Source organism: Rhinopithecus roxellana, chromosome 12 (genome assembly GCF_007565055.1).
Source record: "Rhinopithecus roxellana isolate Shanxi Qingling chromosome 12, ASM756505v1, whole genome shotgun sequence".
NCBI lineage: Eukaryota > Metazoa > Chordata > Mammalia > Primates > Cercopithecidae > Rhinopithecus > Rhinopithecus roxellana.
Window position 1 is genome coordinate 67329892 of NC_044560.1, and position 20224 is coordinate 67350115.

The 20224-nt window shown below is 38.0% G+C and overlaps 1 protein-coding gene across 3 annotated transcripts in view; it reads right to left on the reverse strand.

Moving 5' to 3' along the window:
- Positions 1-20224, reverse strand: part of DDAH1 (dimethylarginine dimethylaminohydrolase 1) — a 142607-nt gene that overhangs the window by 19663 nt on the left and 102720 nt on the right. For all 3 annotated transcript variants that reach the window (XM_010382555.2, XM_030941887.1, XM_030941886.1), the window contains exons 2-4: positions 19565-19664; positions 12356-12429; positions 11294-11413 (exon numbers count right to left, since the gene is read on the reverse strand). In XM_010382555.2, the coding sequence (XP_010380857.1) occupies positions 11294-11413; positions 12356-12429; positions 19565-19664 (294 nt within the window). The remainder of the gene's footprint in view (positions 1-11293; positions 11414-12355; positions 12430-19564; positions 19665-20224) is intronic.

Here is a 20224-nt window from a genome sequence, read left to right on the forward strand (position 1 = left end):
GAGCTGGCAAGGAAGGCAGACTTTTCTCTATGTCTGAGGGACTGTGTGCTTAATGAGAATGAACATAATAAAAACACTGCAGATACAAGATATTTTAACATACATATGTTATCAACAGAGAGAAAAGCACTATATGGAAAATGTGATAAATGAAAATCTTTCATTCTGTAGGCATTTCTTTCTAAAAAGACAGCATTTTAGAGAAAGGTTAGCATTTCATAAAACTTGTATTTCAGTAATCTAGGGGAGTTATGCCTGATTTTCCTTCATATGAGAGCTATTTCTCTAACGTGCCAGGTATTTTACTCAATACGATATTATTCTGAATGATTTTAGGTGACATTTTCTGTTCAAGGACATAACAATTTAGGAATAGATTTTCTCTCCCTGCCCTCATGTAGAAACTGATATCTGGTGAACTCCAGACAGAGCCAGTGTTCTCACAGTATATGGATTACCTGCATCAGAATCACGCCATGGTTCCCAGTCTTGCTGAATCAGAATTTCTTGCTGTGAGCCCCAGGAATGGGATGTACATTTTAAATGTGTACTATGTGTGATTCTTGGGTACATTAAAGTTTGAGGACCACTAACTTACACTATTCAAATTAATATGATCTGGCTGGGTGTGGTGGCTCATGCCTGTAATTCCAGCACTTTGGGAGGCTGAGGTGGGGGATCATTTGAGGTCAGGAGTTCAAGACCAGCCTGGCCAACATGGGGAAACCCCATCTCTACTAAAAAAAAAAAAAAAAAAAAGAAATAAGAAAATTAGCTGGGCATGGTGGCACGTGCCTGTAATCCCAGCTACTCAGGAGGCTGAAGAAGAATTGCTTGAACCCGGGAGGCAGAGGTTGCAGTTAGCTAAGATTGTGCCATTGTACTCCAGCCTGGGCGACAGAGCAAGACTCTGTCTCAAAAAAAAAATATATATATGTGTGTGTGTGTGTGTGTGTGTGTGTGTATATGTGTGTGTGTGTATATATATACGTGTATGTATGTGTGTGTATATATATATATATGATCTTCACACCTAACAGGTATTGTTACTGCTATTGATAATATGACTGGTAGTAGCTGAACTTTATTGAGTTCTTATCGTTTGCCAGGGTGTGGATAAAAAAGAAATGAGTGGTTAGAAAACATACAAAAACTGTGATAGATTCAGCACTTTTCATTTAGCTCCTAAATTGTTTTCTGTTGTTGTTGTTTTTGGAACCCTATAACGGTGAGTCACCTCTGAGTATGTGGTCACAGGTTTAAACTTGGTCCCACTTCAGGACGAGATAAAGGGAATGGCTGTTGTAATCTATCTCCAAAGCTGCCTTGAACATTTGCAGACAGATAGTGTGGTGAGTAATATGGGGACCCAGCAGCAGCAACAGAACCATAATTGAGAAAATGAGATTTAGAAATATTCTTAAAGATTATTGGACAAATACAACATTTTGAAAGATGAAAACAGGGAAAAACAGTAAGTGATTAAGAGCAGGGTAATGGTAGTGGGATGGTTTTGCAGGAGGGTGGTAGCAAGTTTAATGTGTTTCTTTTGCATGTCAGTATTTCTAAGGATGATCCAAATTCTAGTATGGTGTCATGTAGTGGGGAAGTTTTCCCCAGAGGCTGCAGAATAATTCACGGTCAAAATGTCACTTCTAATTTAGTGTCTATGTTTCACCCTATGCTTTATTAACCTTCAGCCAAGCAATAGGATACTTATCAACACCTACGGCATTTAATACATGTGATTTCCACAGAGAAACAGTAACCTAAAACTCACAACCCTCCTCCTTTCAGCTCAACTGACATGTTTCCTAATCCCTTCAACACCAAAGGTACTGGTGTTGGCATGGCTGAGAGTATCACACAGGTCATGCTGTGATGTACGATCTCAGCCCATGAGACAGAAATCATCCTTTTTTTTTTTTGGAGTCTTTTGCCAGATCAATTCAATCTGACACTGCTAGAGATGGAAGGCATGCAAATGTTTTTAAGGTGATTTTTTTGGTGGGCCTTGAGAGAGAGTAACACATGAAAATAAATGGAAAAGGATAAAGGACAGACTCCAGACCTGAGTGAGCACTGATTCCACTGCTGCCAATGGAAACTGAAATGGAAGCCAACCCCATTAGTGTCTTACAAGCTTAGGCATCAGATGCCTACCAGAGCTGCTGTCATATCTGAGTACTGCTCCATTCCCAAAATGTGAATCTAGGTCAGTGAAATCCAGCAATATTTGCCCACCAATTTTTGATGGTTTGTTACTTTGTGAATGAGGAGAGCTGAATTCATGGTGACAAGGAGAGTTTAAACTCTTTTCCAAAAAGTCTACGAAAGGCACGCCATTGTGGTAGTTATTTCTGAAGTCATTTTGTTCATCATTGTCCCCAGGGGCACAGATCAGGAATTCTGTAATTATCTGCCAAAGTGTTGATCTGGTCCCTTTTTCTCCCTCTAAAGTCCATCAGTCACGATGTTCTGTTACTTCTCTAAGTGGGCCTCACTTTCCACACTGCCCTTTCCACTTTCACAGCTACTTTCCTAGTACAGATCCTCCATTCATTTATTCATAGACTGTGCTGTGCAATGGCATCAGCTAGTTTTATTACTCCTAATCTTTATTCCTGTTACATCATTACAGGAACTGTTCCAGACAGATCTTTCTGAAAAAACACCTTCAGCTTCTACTCCTCTGCTAAAAAATATCTGTGTTGTTCCTCACAGCCCACAGATAAGAAAACCCCAGTTTCATTGGCCAAGATCATTTGAAGCAGCCCCAACTTGTATCTCTGACCTTATCTCTCTCTGTTTCCCTGCATACAGCCCCCATTCCAGCCATTGTCTCTTGATTGTACTGTAGACACTCCCCCAGATTGTTCTGTTTGTAATAACCAGCACTCTTCTGTGCCAACTATGGCTTATGTTCATTTAGGTGAACTCAGACTTGGAGTCTTGCTTCTGGTTGATCACACCCTCTCCAGAACTCCTACCACCTTTCCTAGGACCCTGAACCATTTATTAGGCACTTATGTTGTGTTGCACGGTGACAGTTTTTATCTTTTAATGTTCTCTCTTGTTTCTCCAGCTAAATGGGAGCAGCCTTGAGGGCAGAGATCATTTGTCATCCGACTCAGTATCCCTGTGCTTGGGATAGTATCTTTCGTATATTAATAGTTGCTGCTCAGTAAATCTTACCACTGTGATGTCTTTTCAATTGCTGTTTTAAAAGTCTTTTTGCAGAAGAGACAGTAATAAGAGATTTTGAAAATCTTAGCTACTTTTCCTATTAGTTTTATGTATGAATTAGAAAATTATGTTTTTTAGATATCCAACTGAATAGTTATATATGTAACTGAAGCTTCTTCTAAGAAAATGGAATGAAGTTGGAATCTTTCTGTGGTTTTCCTCAAACAGGCATAAAAACATTGCTAAGCACAAACAGATACAAAGATGTTCCGGCTGGGCGCGGTGGCTCACGCCTGTAATCCCAGCTCTTTGGGAGGCCGAGGTGGGTGGATCACGAGATCAGGAGATTGAGACCATCCTGGCCAACATGGTGAAACCCTGTCTCTACTAAAAATACAAAAAATCAGCCGGGCGTGGTGGCGGGCGCCTCTAGTCCCAGCTAGTCAGGAGGCTGAGGCAGGAGAATGGCGTGAACCCGGGAGGTGGAGCTTGCAGTGAGCTGAGATTGCGCCACTGAACTCTATCCTGGGCGACAGAGCCAAAAAAAAAACGCCAAAAAACAGATGTTCCATCACTTCCAGGCACTGAAAGGACAACCTCACATTAACAGATTCTGCAGTGAGCCCGCTCTAAAATAATCCTTACCGCTAGTGCTTTATAATTATATGGTTGCTACTTTTTGCCAAGTAGTTGTTCACTCTATCCTAGGTTTAAGACACAGTATTTCACCTTGACTGGCCATTATGAAATTTCCAACGGGAAGAAACAACACTTTCAATTCCTAGTGAGGCTGATTCAACTTTGTTTTTTCAAGAAGAGAACGAGTATAGGAGATGGGGTCACACAGGGAGAGCTGGAGGCAAAGCCAGAATGCCAATCCATGAAATGGATTCTAAGTTCTCTGCTTTGTCCTCATGGGCATTTTGAACCTGTAGGCAATTACGCTTCTTTAGTAGAATCAACATATGATTATTTTAAAAAGTAAGGTATTCTCTAATATCAGTAATAGTGTGAAGTTTAACTTTTTTTTCCCCCTTTTTGGCTATATCCTCACACAGTAAGGTCAGGTCCTGTTGTTAGGTTTTTCTGTGTGTGTGTGTGTGTGTGTGTGTGTGTGTGTGTTGGGGGAGGAGGTATGGCAACATGAGTCAAATGCAAGCTTCCTGTTCTCAGAAAATGATAACATTAGTGATTCTGGTAACTTGGAATATTTTAATGAGGAATTTTAGCATGTCAAATAGATTAAATCATGGCATCCAAATTATTACCCAGTTAGGTATTATATTTCAAGTTTATACAATGTTGAATTCTGGGCAGGAAAAACCTAAGAAGTTTCTAGCTTTCTATGGCTTTAATTTGAATATTTTCTTTACTTTTACTGATAATGTAATCGGGATATGTTATTTTGCACCTATATGACAAAAAAGTTGGCTTCTTCAGGTGCACATTATTCGGGATTCTAAGCTAGGTACTTTTGGAAGTTGCAGGTATCCTTGAAAGCAGTGGCTCTCAACTTGGCCTGTGCATTAGAATCACCTGTGGAGCTTTTAAAAAATGCAGATGCCTGGGTTCCATACCAGACTCAGAACATGAGCATTTTCTGAGATAAACCCAGGGTAGAGTGTTTTCAGAAAGCTACTCAGATGACTTTAAACCACTCTCTCACTAGGAACCACTAATTTAAGGTCACTTACAGACTTGTTCTTTCAGAAGCTAGAGTCTTGGATTGAAAGGCCCCTTATGAGGCTATGTGGCCAACCATCCAACAGATGATTACCCCTATAATATCCTATAGAGTCAGTTTAATACTTTTTGATGGTCTAGTATATAGTGGACAGGATGAACAGCACTTTTAAATATAATTTCTTCCTTTTCCCCTTTGACATTTTCTTGAAAGCCCAAAAGAAAAAAAAAAAAAAAGCACATTATTCCCTTTCTCCTACTTGGCCAAGTTTGCCTTCTTCCTGCCTTGGGACTAATGCTAAAATTCAGCATGGCTGTTTTGGTGTCATAGCTTCAAATTATTTATTGGCTTATTATGCCAAAACATTTTATTTTGGCCACCCTAGCCTTGTTGGCATACAGCTCTGGGAATATTGTCAGATGAGGCCACTGCTGCCAGGAAAGGGAGCATAAACAGTTGTTACAAATTCAGAGGCTATTTGGTTTTGTGTTTTAATTTCTTAATACACGCATGGCAGATTTAAAAAAATCATTGTTTTGTGGAGCTGGTGAATACAACAGCCAGATAATAAGACAAAATTAAACCTACAATGGGATTGTCAGTATGCCTTTCATAGCAGAGATCCAAAGTGGAAAATCTTGTGGCTACATACTATAATTCCCTGTGACAACAATAACTAAAAATGCGAAGTCTTTATTTTTCCATTTCAATCACCCTGCTGATATGAGTTAGTTCTCATTCTGTCTTTTGGGTTTTGCTAGTTGTCATTAAAGGAAATTCCAGGCAATAAAAAACATACAAAATCCAAACACATTAAGGGTTTTTCCATCTTCATTTTTATATGCATCTATAAAATAACATGGACATTTTTGGACATAAAAGCAATGCTGCAGCTGAGTCAAAACAAGAGGAAATACAGTCTGAGTGATCTCTATTGTACAGTTAGTCATTCAAAAGAAAACCAGGCTGTGTGCTATGCAATTTAAATGAGGTACAAAGCAGCTCTTGTCTTCATTCAAGGAATCTTACAAACTCAGTTAGTTAGTTATTTCAGGAAGTAGATAAGAAACCTAAAAGACATTTCCATTGAGATGCATTGTGAGGATTTTAATTTAAAATTACAAGTCTATTGAAAAACCACATACTGTATTTAAGCTCCATTTACATGACAAAGGCACAAAAAATGGAGTGGTGATCTCATAATTATTTTCTTACCACGTCCTTGTAGTATTTTTATTAAAAGTATTTTTAGGTAATAATTTATTGTGATACAAAAGAACAGAATTACTAATTTTAAAAAAGTCCACCAAAGAAAACTATAGCTATATCCCATAAACATATACAAATGTAATATATGAAAAAAATGAAAACAAAAACAAGACAAAACAACAAAAAACTCCTCTCCCACGGGGTTAGGAAGGTGAGGATGCTCCTCCTGCTGCCCGGCCAGCAGATGGCACAGTCCCCCAGCTGGTCAGTGCTGCAGTCCCTCCCAGGTGGGGTCAGCAGCTTCCTCCTCTGAACAGCTTCAGGAAAGTTTTAGCAAAAGGTTACCACCTGCCCTGACTTCCCTCCCTTCTTTCCCTTCATCCTTCCTCCCCTCCCTCCCTTCATCTTTCCTTCCTTAAGAAAATTTTTTTTTCTCCAATTGACTGGAAGAGTGAATGCTACCAAGGAGGTCAAGTTAAAAATCATTACTGAGAATTACTGTGAGTCCCTCCTGAGGGCAGATATTACAATCTATCCTCTTGTGAAGATAGCATGTAATTAATCCAGGTTTTTGGAAAACAAGGCAATTTTGGGGATGGATCTAGAAAAAGAACAAGGTGAGATGTGGTATAGATTTACTCTTTCTTATGTCTTTTTCCCCCTTAATTAAAAAAAATTAAAAACAGAGTAGTCTATGCAAAAGACAGGCATCATGTAGATGGTAAAGCAGGGGGTTAGGAGTTAGGCACACTTAGTTATTGGAGAATTATTTCTGTAAGTCAATCATAGCCTACTTCCAACAATGTAACATATATATTTTTCCTAAACTTTAAAAAATTAAAGTATAACATACAAAATGTAATATGTAAAGTATAACACACAAAGTGGCCCTCTGGACCATGACTGCCTCCCTTCTTCTTAAAATATTATTCTGACAGCTAACAGTAGAGAGTAGTAGCTTTGCCTCTTGTTTAACTATGTGCATAAAAGACTAGAATATGTATTCTTTGGGGGTTGGCTTCTTTTGTTCAAATTATGTTTTTGAGCAGCATTTCCAGCTTTGGAATAACTGGAGTTCTTAGAGAAGGCAAACATTCCTTCTGGAAGAGTACAAACAGGTCTAATGCCTATGAATTAATTTGTCTTACATCGTTTTTTTTTACATGTAGAGGGGTATGAAGGTGATGATGCAAAGTCGGGAGAAAAACTGTAGAAAATGCAGGTTGCTCTAAAAACTAATTTGGCCTAAATAATAGTATTTCTAGGACCAGATTTGCTGTTAGATATCTAGCATTTGTTCAAACCAACCTAACTTCTAGTAACTTTGCCATATGGATGGTAAAATGCAGTAATAATGTCTTCCTTTCTTCTTTCCCGAGATTGGTACCCTGTATTAAATGTGTTCTGGAGGCCAGCCGAGGTGGCTCACGCCTATAATCCCAGCACTTTGGGAGGCCGAGGCAGGCAGATCACTTGAGGTCAGGAGTTCGAGACCAGCCTGGGCAACATGGTGAAACCCCATCTCTACTAAAAATACAAAAATTAGCTGGGCGTGGTGCCTGTAATCCTAGTTACTCAGGAGGCTGAGGCAGGAGAATCTCTTGAACCTGGGAGGTGGAGACTGCAGTGAGCCAAGATCAAGCCACTGCTCTCCAGCCTAGGCAACAGAGTAAGAATCCATCTTAAATGAATGAATGAATGAATGAATGAGTGAACGAATGAATGAATGTGTTCTGGGCTTTTTAGCTGAGAATTGCTAAACTCTTCCTAGATGGATGATTTCATTTAAATATACAATGCACACACTATTAAATCTACTATAATCTCGACTGACAAGATGATTATCTCCGTAAGAATCTACTTCATTAACCAAGAGTAGATTGCAACCCATTACAAAGTATTTCAATTGCAATAAAACTACCCAGAAACCCTTGGGGCTCTCAGCTTTACCTAAATATGTAAGAAGTAGATTCTGAAGGAACCAAGTACTCAAAGAGCAGTGACAGAGGTGAGAAGTAATCAAGCTTTCAGTGTGTAGCACAGGAAGGCACAGTTCACCTCTGTTTAAGTAATATGTCCTTTAAAGAGATGCTCAAGTGGCCAGGGACTTCTCTACAGAGGAAAGAAGGTTTACAAGGGAAAAAATAAGTATCTGGTACCAAACTCACACCTTTCCTGAGACTGCTCAGATCCTGGATACCAATAAAAAATGGAAAGTCAGGAGGTAGGTGGAGAGACACGGAAGGAGCAGACAAGCTCAGCTAGAATCAATCTATGGCAAAATAATTAGAAAAGGTTTTCTAAATAAAAAAGAAGATTCAGTATGGAGTGGGGTGGGCAACTGAGGCCAGGGGAATCAGGGTCCAGGAAACTTGTTTCTGGAACTGTAAGATCCCACTCAAAATGATTATTTCATCAGGTCTCAGTATTTTGAACTGTAAAACGGGAAAAACACAACCAATCACACTTTTATCACTTGTGATATATTTGTATCTATTCATCTGTCTTCCTGCCTGTCTATAATAACATGGAGTATTTATATTTCTATGCTAGTAGTTAGCAATTAATAATTGCCCCCTTATTAATTTTATTGATGGTTGTAATATAGAAACCAAACTGCTCTCAAATAAATAAAGCAGCTGAGTTCATCCAAACCTGAGTTTCACCAACCCGTTTCCAACCTGTGACTATTTCCTTAGGCAGAGCTCATTATTCTCCAGATCAGTTTGTCCTCTTATTTTCACTACAAGGTAACAGGACATTTTTGATGCTAGAAGCATGGCAGGTGGGCAGTCACCAAATCCACAGGCCTGTGGTTTAGGCAGTACATTTGCTGATGGAAAATGCAATCTCCAACGAATGCCTTTCTAGCTACTGAGGATTATTTATAGGTTCTGACAAGTAGAAAAGGAACATCATTATTAACACTAACTTGAATGAACTCTACAGGGAGGAGGACTATAAAGTCTTCATAGGATGCCCTTAAGATATGTGGTCTGAGAGAATCTGACCATGGGAAGGGAAAGATGAAGAGAGAAATAGGAGTGAGTTGCCAAGCCATGCAATAGGACTTAGGGCTTGGGTTTTTTGTTTTTTTTCCCCTAGGTCATCAGTGGTCCTCTTTTCTGACTGCAGGATCTTCCTTTTCCAATGTTGGTCCAACATCTCTGAAACAATGCAGGGCTTTCTCCTCAAAGACCTGCTGGGACCCAGATTGCCCCCTCACGGTGATAATCTTGTCTTCCTCACTGTTAAGTTCCTACTTCCTCAGACCTCACCTGCCCCTTCCACTTGTACCTCTAGAAACCCACTAGAAACTCCTTTATGAGTTGAGTTGGTTTGCTCACATCTCATGAATGTGCTTTGCTCAGTCTTTGCTTATGCCATGTCCCCACCTGTAATTTTCTCTCATTGAATTCTACCCTGTCAAATGCCATCCATCCCCCAAGACTCACATCTAGTCTCATTTTCTCTACAAAGCTTTCTCTGAATATCTAGGCCTCAGGGAGCTCCTCCTTTTCCTCTGAACTTTGAAGAGCAGTTAGGGCCCGTATCATATAACGTAGTGCTAATTAGTCATATTTGACTACCTTTTATTTTGTTACATGTTAGTCTCGCTAGACTATTTGAGTTAGAGACCTACTGAGGTAGGGACCAAACGATTTGAGTTAGGGACCTAGTCTACCCAGAATGGCAGAAGGGGCCACTTTTTCTAGTTGGTCCACCCAGAAGGAGTTCTTTCTGCTAATTCACACAAATGCAAGGTATAGATCAGCTTAAACCCTCTCATCTTATAATCGATCTCAGACATATGCAGACCAGCCTTGCTACCACGGATAGATACCACAGTCCCTAAGGAGAAAAATCATCTTCCTAGACCTCCTGAGTGACACCATTTATCAAATGTTTTCTTTCAAGACACTAGCTTTTTTTATATACAGGATGTTGACATGAACTTCCAGATGGAGCAGAACAAAAGACATTCTCTAAAGTAAACGAACAAAAGCCACCACGATAAAAAATCAAATTCTGAGACAGACTCTTCAGCAACAATTAATAAAAGCCTTAGAAACAGAATCAAAGATACAGTTTGGGAAGAGGCGGAAGAAAGGCCAGGTGAGCTAGCTGAAAGAGTGGCAGATAATACAGACGGGAAATTTAGCTCAAGGCAATGATTGCTTCCCAGCCAAACAACCATGCTTGGCACTGAGGTAGAAGAGAAAAAACCTGAAAGAGCCTCAGGGCTCACAGATTTGCTGTCTAAAAGGAACTTCCGGCTTTGGCCCTTTAATAAGTCATGCATGCTGGTATGCAGGACCAGCTGAGAGGAAGGGGCTGCAGTCCTGACCACCATTTAGTATTAGCACTATGACCTGGGGGAAGTCACTTCATCTAGTTTTCTCATCTGCAAAATGGAGATAATACCACCTCCCTCATTCATTTATTCATCCCTTCATCAGATATTTATTAAGGGCCCACTGTGGGCCAAGTGCAAAGGAGCATAATGATGAGCAAAACAGACACAGTCTTTATCCTTATTGGGTGTCTATATCATCTCACGGAGTTGAAGTTACAGAGAAGGAAAGGGAAAGCACTGCACTGTAACAGAAGGTCATCTTCTTTATCAATGACTTCCACTCTTGATTTAGCTGTGTGACCTGGGCAAGTCTAATTTTCTTCTGGCAAGTCTACTATCTATAAAATGAGGAAATTTCCGGTCTTAAAATGTTATTATTCCAAATGCAAATGAAGAAATTAAGCTTTTTAGGTACTTCTGAATCATGGCTTTCTAAAAGATTATTATGAAATAGTCCAGATGCAACAAAAGGATGAGAATAATATAACAAACCCTGTGTACCAACTCTCCAACTTAAGTGAGAAAACATTACAAGGAGCTCTATCTGGTGGCATGCCCTCTTTTCCTCTGAGGGATAATGGTGATGAGTTTGGTGTTTATTATTTTGAATCATGACCTTTTTTAGGAAATCTGGTATGTAACTAAAAACAGTTCACCAGTGAAGAGTTCTTCCTACACTTAGGTGTTCCTGGCTTCTAATGAATGTGAGGTCACAATAGTGCACATCACAGAAGCTCAAATACCTGCCTGTTCTCTCTCTGCCAACCCTGCTTGTTACTCCCCCTGCAGAGAGAATGTGAAAAACCCTGTGGCAGGCACCCCCACTGCATTTAGAAGGAGCACAGTTTTATATTTACCTTAAGGGCCTTCTGTGCAGATTCACTAGACCCAATTGCGATCAGGTTAGGCCCAGCCATGCTGCAGAAACTCTTCAAATGCAAGCCATCTGCCACCGGCACTGTGGAGACTGCATAGTCCTACATGGACAATAGAAAAACAAGCAGTTTAGTATTGCAGAATAATTCTAAAACTGATTTAAAACTTCCCTGAACTACACCTACTCCTTGAAGGCTGTCAGGGACCTTGAATATTTGGAAGAAAAACTGGGACCCACAGGTTTGGATATTGCTAGTTAAAAGAAGGGAGCGGAGTCACCAGATGTGTGACTGCTGCAACATCTTTGCTGGCTGTTTGATCTATGGAGTGGGCTACTCTGGGAGGGTGTATCTGAATATCCTGTGTAAACAGTAGCTCAGCTGGAGACTCACATCCTCATGGGGAATGGAGCATCTTGAGAGTTATATCCCTTCCTATGCAGTACAGAGAGCCAATCTATTAATAATCAATAAAGGGACCTTAAGAAGATGTATGTGCAACACCTAGCACGGTTTCCAGCACACAGAAGGCACTCAAGCACAGGGGCCCCCTGATTCCAATCTAAAAAAATCTGTATTTCATAACAGTCCATTGGGTTTCCAGATTTTTTTTTTTTTTTTGAGACAGGGCCTTGCCATGTTGCCCAGGCTGGTTTGGAACTCCTGGGCTCACGCAATCCTCCTGTCTTGGCCTCCCAAAGTGCTGGGATTACAGGCGTGAGCCATCACACCTGGCCTTCCAGATTTTTTTTTTAAGTTGTTGATTATTCCAGGAACATCTGCCAGGTGGCTGTATAATTATACACTGGAAGAAGACAGAAGATGCCCATGCTAACTTTGTTGTTCTTGTGGTAGCCCAATGAAGCCGAATTATTGAGGAATTTGAATTTTATAGCTTATAAAACTTCTAGTAAATGTACAAATATTACGAATTATTGTACAAAGCCAGTGAAGCATAAACACCATTACTCATGATATTGATTCAATGGGTCTATGATTATTTAGTAATTACTTTGTGCCAGGCATAAACTACCTTTTACCTACCTTAAAAGTATCAGCCAAGATTTCAGCACCTCGTTGATTCGTCCTTTTGGAAAGGCCCACAAAAAATTCTCTGCCTATAATAGATGTCATGGAACATAGTGAGCGGGTGGCACCAGGGACTGTACATCATTTCTTTTATCTATAAATAATGACTTTAAAGCATCACATAGTTTTCTCTTACCACAGAGGACAGCTTCACTAAAGAGATGACAAAAAATGATTTCAAACTACTGCCCTTAAGAATAAACTTTTTCAAATTCATAAGGGCAGAAAGTAGGATGGTGGTTTCTAGGAGCCATGGGGAAGGGTAAATAGGGAGTTATGGTTTAATGGATAGGAAGTTTCAGTTTGGGAAGATGAAAAAGTTCTGGAGATGCGTGGTGGTGATGGTTGCCTAACACTGTGAATGTTCATGCCTCTGAACTGTACATTTAAAAATGGTTAAAATGGTAAATTTTATGTTATGTATATTTTACCACAATAAGGAATGAAATTTTTATTTAGGCAATAATACAATTAAACACATTGGTAATCTCTGATCAGAAATTAAGTAATAGCAATGACAATTTAACAGTACAACAGTTCCTCAAATAACATCATTTTGCTCAACCTTGATCAGGAAAAAGAAAAAATCGATTCTGGGCTGGGGCCATCGTCTGCATGGAGTTTGTACATTCTCTCTAGGCCTGCATGGGTTTCCTCCCACATCCCAGAGCTGTGCACAGCAGGTGAATTTTCATGTTTACAGGGTCCCAGTCTGAGCAAGTGTGGGTGTGTGGGTGTGCCGTGATGGGACGGTGTCCTGTCCAGGGCGAGTTGCCACCTTGCACCCTGAGCTTCCAGTATAGCCTCTAGCCACCCTCGATGACCCTGAACTGGAAGAAGTGGGTTAGAAAATGAATGGATACAAATGATTGTAATAAAGTATCCAATAATCATACAAATGTACAACAATAAACAATGTTGTAGGATAGTGCTCAATGAGCCCACCATATTTGTGATTGTTTTGAGTTGTGTGGTGGGAGGAGGGGCTCCTTACAATTTTAGTTTGGCAAACATTTATTCCCTGATTTAACCCACCACCACCACAACTGCTGTCACTCACTAATTGACCAAAAATTGGGCAATTATCTTGTTTTTATTAATTTAAAAAATGTGCATATGGCTGACATTTATTTCAATGTTTAATATTATAAGTGGTTTGGGTCTTGATTTAGAAGCTGGGTGATATTTTTGTGACTAGAAATATGCCAGAGGAACTTAACTCTTGTTTATATTAGCCTATGGTAAAAATGGTTTTGTTATATCTCACTTCGCTTAAAAGTCACAGTTTCCACGAACCTATCAACATTGTTAAGTGAGAATTTACTATACTACCTTTTTTTTTTTTTCACTAAAAGAACAATACTAGACATTGTTGATAAATTCGGATTCTTTTCTTATAAAATGATCATGTGAGGCCTGAGGAAACACTCTGGGGAAAAGTGCTGACTGGTCTTCAGGTCTGACCTCTAAGAGCCCTGTCTTTGAAACTATACATCCATATGGTTGAAATCAAAACATCAAAAGATACCTATGTACTAAATACAACATTTCTGCAGGACGAAACTGCCTTTTTATTTGACTTTTCTGAAATTCAGCAGTTTTTCTACTCAGAAGCCAAAGCACTAGATAAAAATGGTCTCTTAGTTATAGGCAAATAATTATAGTATGGAGTTAGGCAATATATAAATGTGGGAATTCTCATCTTCCCTTTATTTACGGAAATCCCACATAATATGTGGAAAAGATAGTCAAAGAGAAATTAGTATCTTTTTGCCTCAGAGTATTATGGTAAAGTATAAGAAGAGTAGCCATGCAGAAGGAATTGCTTGATAGATTTTATAAACATTATAACTTTAATCTTCATAATGTCCTTATAAAGGGGCAAATGACATAGGTCAGGTGATGTTATGACAATATCCAAGGGCTTATGTTGTTGGCAGACACAGGAATCTTTTGGGCACACTGACAGTTTTTTGGGTAATGGTATGATTGTGTTGACCCTTAAGAAAACTCACTATATAAAGATCAAAATTTAACTCAGGGAGAGGTATTTTACTTGAAAAAAGTATTATGTACTTTATTAAATAGCTACAATGAAAAAATGTCAAGTTTCCTTAATTCTTTCAAGATAAAAGTAGGTTTATAAATTAATTTATTTATAACTTTTAAGAAAATCTTTTAAGAAAAAAATACTCCGAGGCAAAAAAAAAAAAAAAAAAAAAAAAAAAGATACTGATTTCTCTCTGAATATGTTTTCCCACATTTCATGTGGAATTCTTTTCCAAGAAACAAAGGGAGGATGAAAATTTCCACATTTATGTATATAACAAATTTTTAGGGTGGAATGCATACCATTTCCATTTTAAAAGACTAAGGTGTTCAAAGGCTAAGATGTGATGGGAAAGTACAAAGAGAAGGATGCTGCTTATCTCTTCAAAGTAAGTTGGACCTCTGTCTCTGGGAGTATGTTGGATGAGATCTCCTAAATAATCTTCCTGATGGAAACAACTAAAATACTGAATGGACATCTAAATTAGTTTTGATGTCTTTTGTGTCATTTTCTTCTATGCCAATTCACATTTTTGTTTTTCCCCTTCCTGTCTCTGTCATTTATAGGAGAAACCAGGCCATTTTCCTACTGACTATCCTACATTCTTGCTTTGACTGGTTGCTTCCTCTTATAACTTAGCATTTAAATTTTTCCCTTATCCTTTGTATTTTCAGTAAGCAGGCATTAATTAGATGCTCATTCATATATCTTTTAACAGGACTACTGTGGGTTCAAGTGGCATCAGCCTGATTCCCTCAGTATAAAGTTTCCTGTCAAGCTTTCACATAACAGTTTTAATATCATTTGTTGATCATCACACAGATCCATTATTTTTACTAGGAATCTGCATTTACTGGCTGCAACTCTAAAAAGAAAATCTCTCCTCAAGTATTTGGTCTACTTGAAATAAAATTCATAAAGGAAAGAAAAGCTAAATGCTTGAGTCTTTCTTTTACATATAAATTATTAGAGTAATGAGTTAGTGTTCTAGCAACTTGCAATAATGACCAATAAGTTTTTTTTTAAAAACATCATTACCTTTGAATGCATCAAAGATGAAATCACAGTAGAAATTAGAAAACATTTAAAAAAACTAAATAACAAAAATATCCATATCAAAATAAGAAGGAGTCTGCTAAAGTAGTACTTGGAGGCCAAGTTACATAGCCTTAAAAGCTTACATTAGAGAAGATGAAAGGCTAAAATTAATGAGATAAAATTCCAACTTGAGATGTAGAAAAAAAGATAATAGAATAAAAAGAAAGAAATGTGAAGGAAGGAAATATAGAAACAGAAAAGAAACATTCAAGAGAAAGAGTTCAACCAAGCCAATAGCTGGTCCTTTGAAGAGATTAATAAAATTAGCAAACCTTCTGGCAAAGAAAGAAAGAAGGCATAGATTAACATTACCAATGAAAAGATAATATAGCTATAGTTGTGAAGCTTAAAAAGATATTAGAAAATATAAATAACTTTATACCCAACATTTTGAAAAATTAAAATAGATAAAATCTTAGAAAATGGAATTCATCAAAACTGACTCAGGAAAATCTAAATTGTCACATAATCATTAATTGACTAAATCAGTTTAAAATTTCTCCATAAAGAAGGCACAAGAGCCTGTTTCCAAAGTTTAAGGAATACATAATTCAAATAGTACTGATTCCAGAGAATAGAAAAAGAGGAAATATTCCTTAATACGTTCTATGAGGCTAACATAACTCTTTTACCAAAACCAGACAAAGATAACAAGAAATATAAATTATAGGCCACAAAAAATTTAATACTGTGTTAAAAAGAGAATAAATCATGATCAAATTTGATTTAATGCTGGGATTGCAAGACTGGTCAAATATCAGAAAATGAATTAATGAAATTAACCACATCAACAGATTCAAGAAGAAAATCATATAATCATTTCAGTGATGCAAAAAAGAGTTTACTCTATCACCTGAAATTCATTTCCAGGTGTTTACTTTAGAGAAACTCTTGTATATGTTTCCAGGAGACACACAAGAATGTACATAGAAACACTGAAGATAATCGACAAAAACTGGAAAACATCCAAAAACACATCAGCAGTAAAATTAATCATACATTATGGTGTATTCTTATCACAGGGAACTACACAACATTGAAAATGAACTTTGTGTCTCCCATTGATGGCACTTTCATTCTTTTTGACAGTACAGAACAACAGCCTGTTTCTCAATAGCAGCACACATCAACTTAGATCAAAAGTAGAAAAATCACCTAAGAGTTCATATAATGTGACTCTAATAAAGGTATCTTGTAGCTTTATAAAACTACAAGACAAAACTAAAACAGCATACACTTTAGGAATACATGCATGGAGGCAAAACTCAAAGAACAACAAAGCAATAATTAACACAAAATTCAAGACAGTGGTTACTTGAGACTGGGGAGAGGCTGGTTGTCACTGGGGACCCCACAGGGTCGTCTATGGTCCTGGCAATGTTCTATTTCTTAAGTCAGGAGGTGGACACCCAGGTGTTTATTTTATTATTGATCTTTAAACTATACATAAACATTTTATAACTCTTTTTAAATGTATTCTGTATTTCACAAAAATAAATAAAAGTAGAGGTAAGTAGCTGTCTTTTTAAGAGAAATGGGATTGAAACAATTTTTGCCAGTAGCTGCTTGCTTGACTGACAGATTTCCCAGCAGGAATAGGATTTGGAAAGCAGCTTTCCTTCTGTCCATTTCCTGATTAATTATTAATGAGGCTTTGAATTACAGAGGAAAGAGGACACAGAGCACATAGAAAATGTTACAGACCTTATTTCTTATCTAACTCTTCCTAATCCAAAAATTGAGTGTTAATGGTTGCACAACATTATGAATGTAATTAATGCCACTTGAATTGTACACTTAATAATGGTTAAAATGGCAAATGTTATGTATGTTTAACCACAATAAAATAAAAGAGATGAAGAAAAGTGAGAAAGAGAAAATAGAAGGCAGGACCACACATTAGGTGTGAATGGGGTGCCAAGGACATAAAGATATCCCAACATCATCTCAGTTTTGAACAAAGTAACTATTAACACATTAACTTAAGTATTGAATACAACAAATAAAAGTCTACAGGTAGTATCAAAGGCAAGCCTAAATGCTTAGTACCTACTTTGAAGATAGGTCAGAACTACTAGGCTTGAGATGCTAGGGAAAGACCTTTGACCAAAAGAAGAGATTCCTAGTGTAAGCTGCACTTTCACACTGAGGAGATTTTAGGGGGTCTTTTTGGCTCAGCTGCTAAAATAACTAAATGGCTGTGAACACAGTTTGGTTAAGCCATATTTCAAATGTTAACAGTACCTGCTTACAATAAGTTATTCACTGCATGGCTATGTTCTGATAAAAAAGAGTTACATTGTAAGGAAGTGTGATTTACACATCTAACTTTTCACAAAAGCCTATTTTGTTAGAGAAACAGGCTGTTGTTCTGTACTGTCAAAAAGAATGAAAGTGCCATCAATGGGAGACACAAAGAATATTCTAAGGGGAACTTACTAGGCAGATTCAAAGAATGCCTGAGTCCGCTTGACACACCCAGAGCTAAGAATGCAGCGTAGGCCTTCTTGACTCCTTGTTCTGTGTTCTCAGGGTTCAATGGGCATGCAAACCAAACCCCAGAGATGGATCACTGCATGTGACAGTGGCAGCACAGGTGCAGTACACAACTCCAGGGCATACTATTCATACAATCCCTAACAAGAATGGCGCCCCCAGAGCTGGCAACGTGGTGGCCTCACCCATAGCTACAGTATGTGACACTTAGCAAAGAACTACTTAAATGTCACAGGATAAACACTCCTTCTTCAGGAACATTAATTATGTCCAAAGGTAAGTAATGCAAAACATTATTTTGATATTAAAACAAAAATGGCTATATCTTGGCTATATGTATATGTGAGATTCAATATAAAATTCACATCAGCCAAAATAGTAGACTTGGAAGTAGCTTCATGCTTTCAGTGGGTCACTTGGGGCTATATTCCTAAGTCCCTGAGGACCAGCCTTTGCTGTCCGGGCTATACTGGTGAAATGTATTCTCTGACATGTCTGGGAAAATAAGCTCTCACTATAAATTAAAATTACTATTGATTATCTTGCTCATCAGTATAACCAGAATGAATTTGGGGACCTGGATTTTACACATGATTTTATACAACACTAATTATATGATAAATGAGTTGAAAAGGTTAAATGCTAAAATTACTATTTCTTTAGTAGCCACATTACACATTGTAAAAACTGATTCCAGTTAGATCAATAATAATATTAGCTGTTCATATTTTGTTGAGTTCTGCTATTATTCATCTGGCATTAAGCCAAGTCAATCTGCATAGAAATTATTTAAATCCACCTTGCCATCTGGAAAGAAAATTGTAAATGACACTAATCTTGAATTAAGAATCCTTTAAATACAAACCAGATATACAGTAACACAATGGAAAACTTATAAATTCATGTTATAGAAGAATAAAGTAGAAGCAAGATACACAGTGGTGATGTACATACCAATAATGTTCTTGTAAAAATATGCAAATGTATACATACGAAGTACTAAAAAGACATATATACTAAATACTAAAGTGATTATATTTGAATAGAAGGTCTTTTTTTCTTATTGTGTTTTTCTGTATTTTCCAATTTCCCTCCATTTAGCATCTATTACTTTGGTAATTAAAACTACTATAATAGGCCGGGCACGGTGGCTCATGCCAGTAATCCTAGTATTTTGGGAGGCGGAGGTGGGCGGGTCACCTGAGGTCAGGAGTTTGAGACCAGCCTGGCCAACATGGTAAAATCCCATCTCTACTGAAATACAAAAATTAGATGGGCATGGTGGCACACACCTGTAATCCCAACTACTCAGAAGGCTGAGGCAGGAGAATCGCTTGAACCCGGGAGGCAGAGGTTGCAGCAAGCCAAGATGGTGCCACTGCACTGCAGCCTAGGTGACAGTGAGACTCTGTCTCAAAAACAAACAAACAAAAAAACACCCAAAAAACTATAATAAAATAAGTAAATACAAACCAAGTATTAAAAATATGCTTGGATAGAAAAAATAAATACAACTATACCTGTGAATAAAACATCTCCACCATCTAAAGTTGCATTTTCATCTTTCATCTCTACTATATTGAGCTGAAGTTTTTCTAATGCTTCTTTCATCATGTCAACCTGTTGAAAATAAAATGATTCAGATTAATATACTATAATTTCCTAACAAGAAAAAACCATCCAAAACATCTGAATACTAAATCATGCTCTCATGTGCACACACCCACACACATCCACACTCATATACATCCATCCTTGTGAATATATAGTGTATGACCAGTCATGATCATTTGTAAGAGAATAAATGATCTCTTAGAAATTGCTTATTTTGTTCCCTTCTAGTGTAAGATTGAGTCAATATAGTGTCATTTTTTTTTTCTGTAGAAAGGCTGAGTAGTTACAATACTGTTGGAGGCTGACTAGTTAAGACACTGTTGGAGTACAACCAGTTAATGCACCATTGGAGGCTGACCAGTTTGGCCGCTGTTGGAGGTTGACAAGTTAGGGCAATTTTTAGAGGCTGACTAGTTAGGATATTGCTGGAGTCTGACCAGTTAGCACACTATTGGAGGCTAACCAGTTAGGGCACTGTTGGAGGCTGACTAGTTAGGGCATTTGTTGGAGGCTGACTAGTTAGGAGACTGTTGTAGTCTGACCAGTTAGCACACTATTGGAGGCTG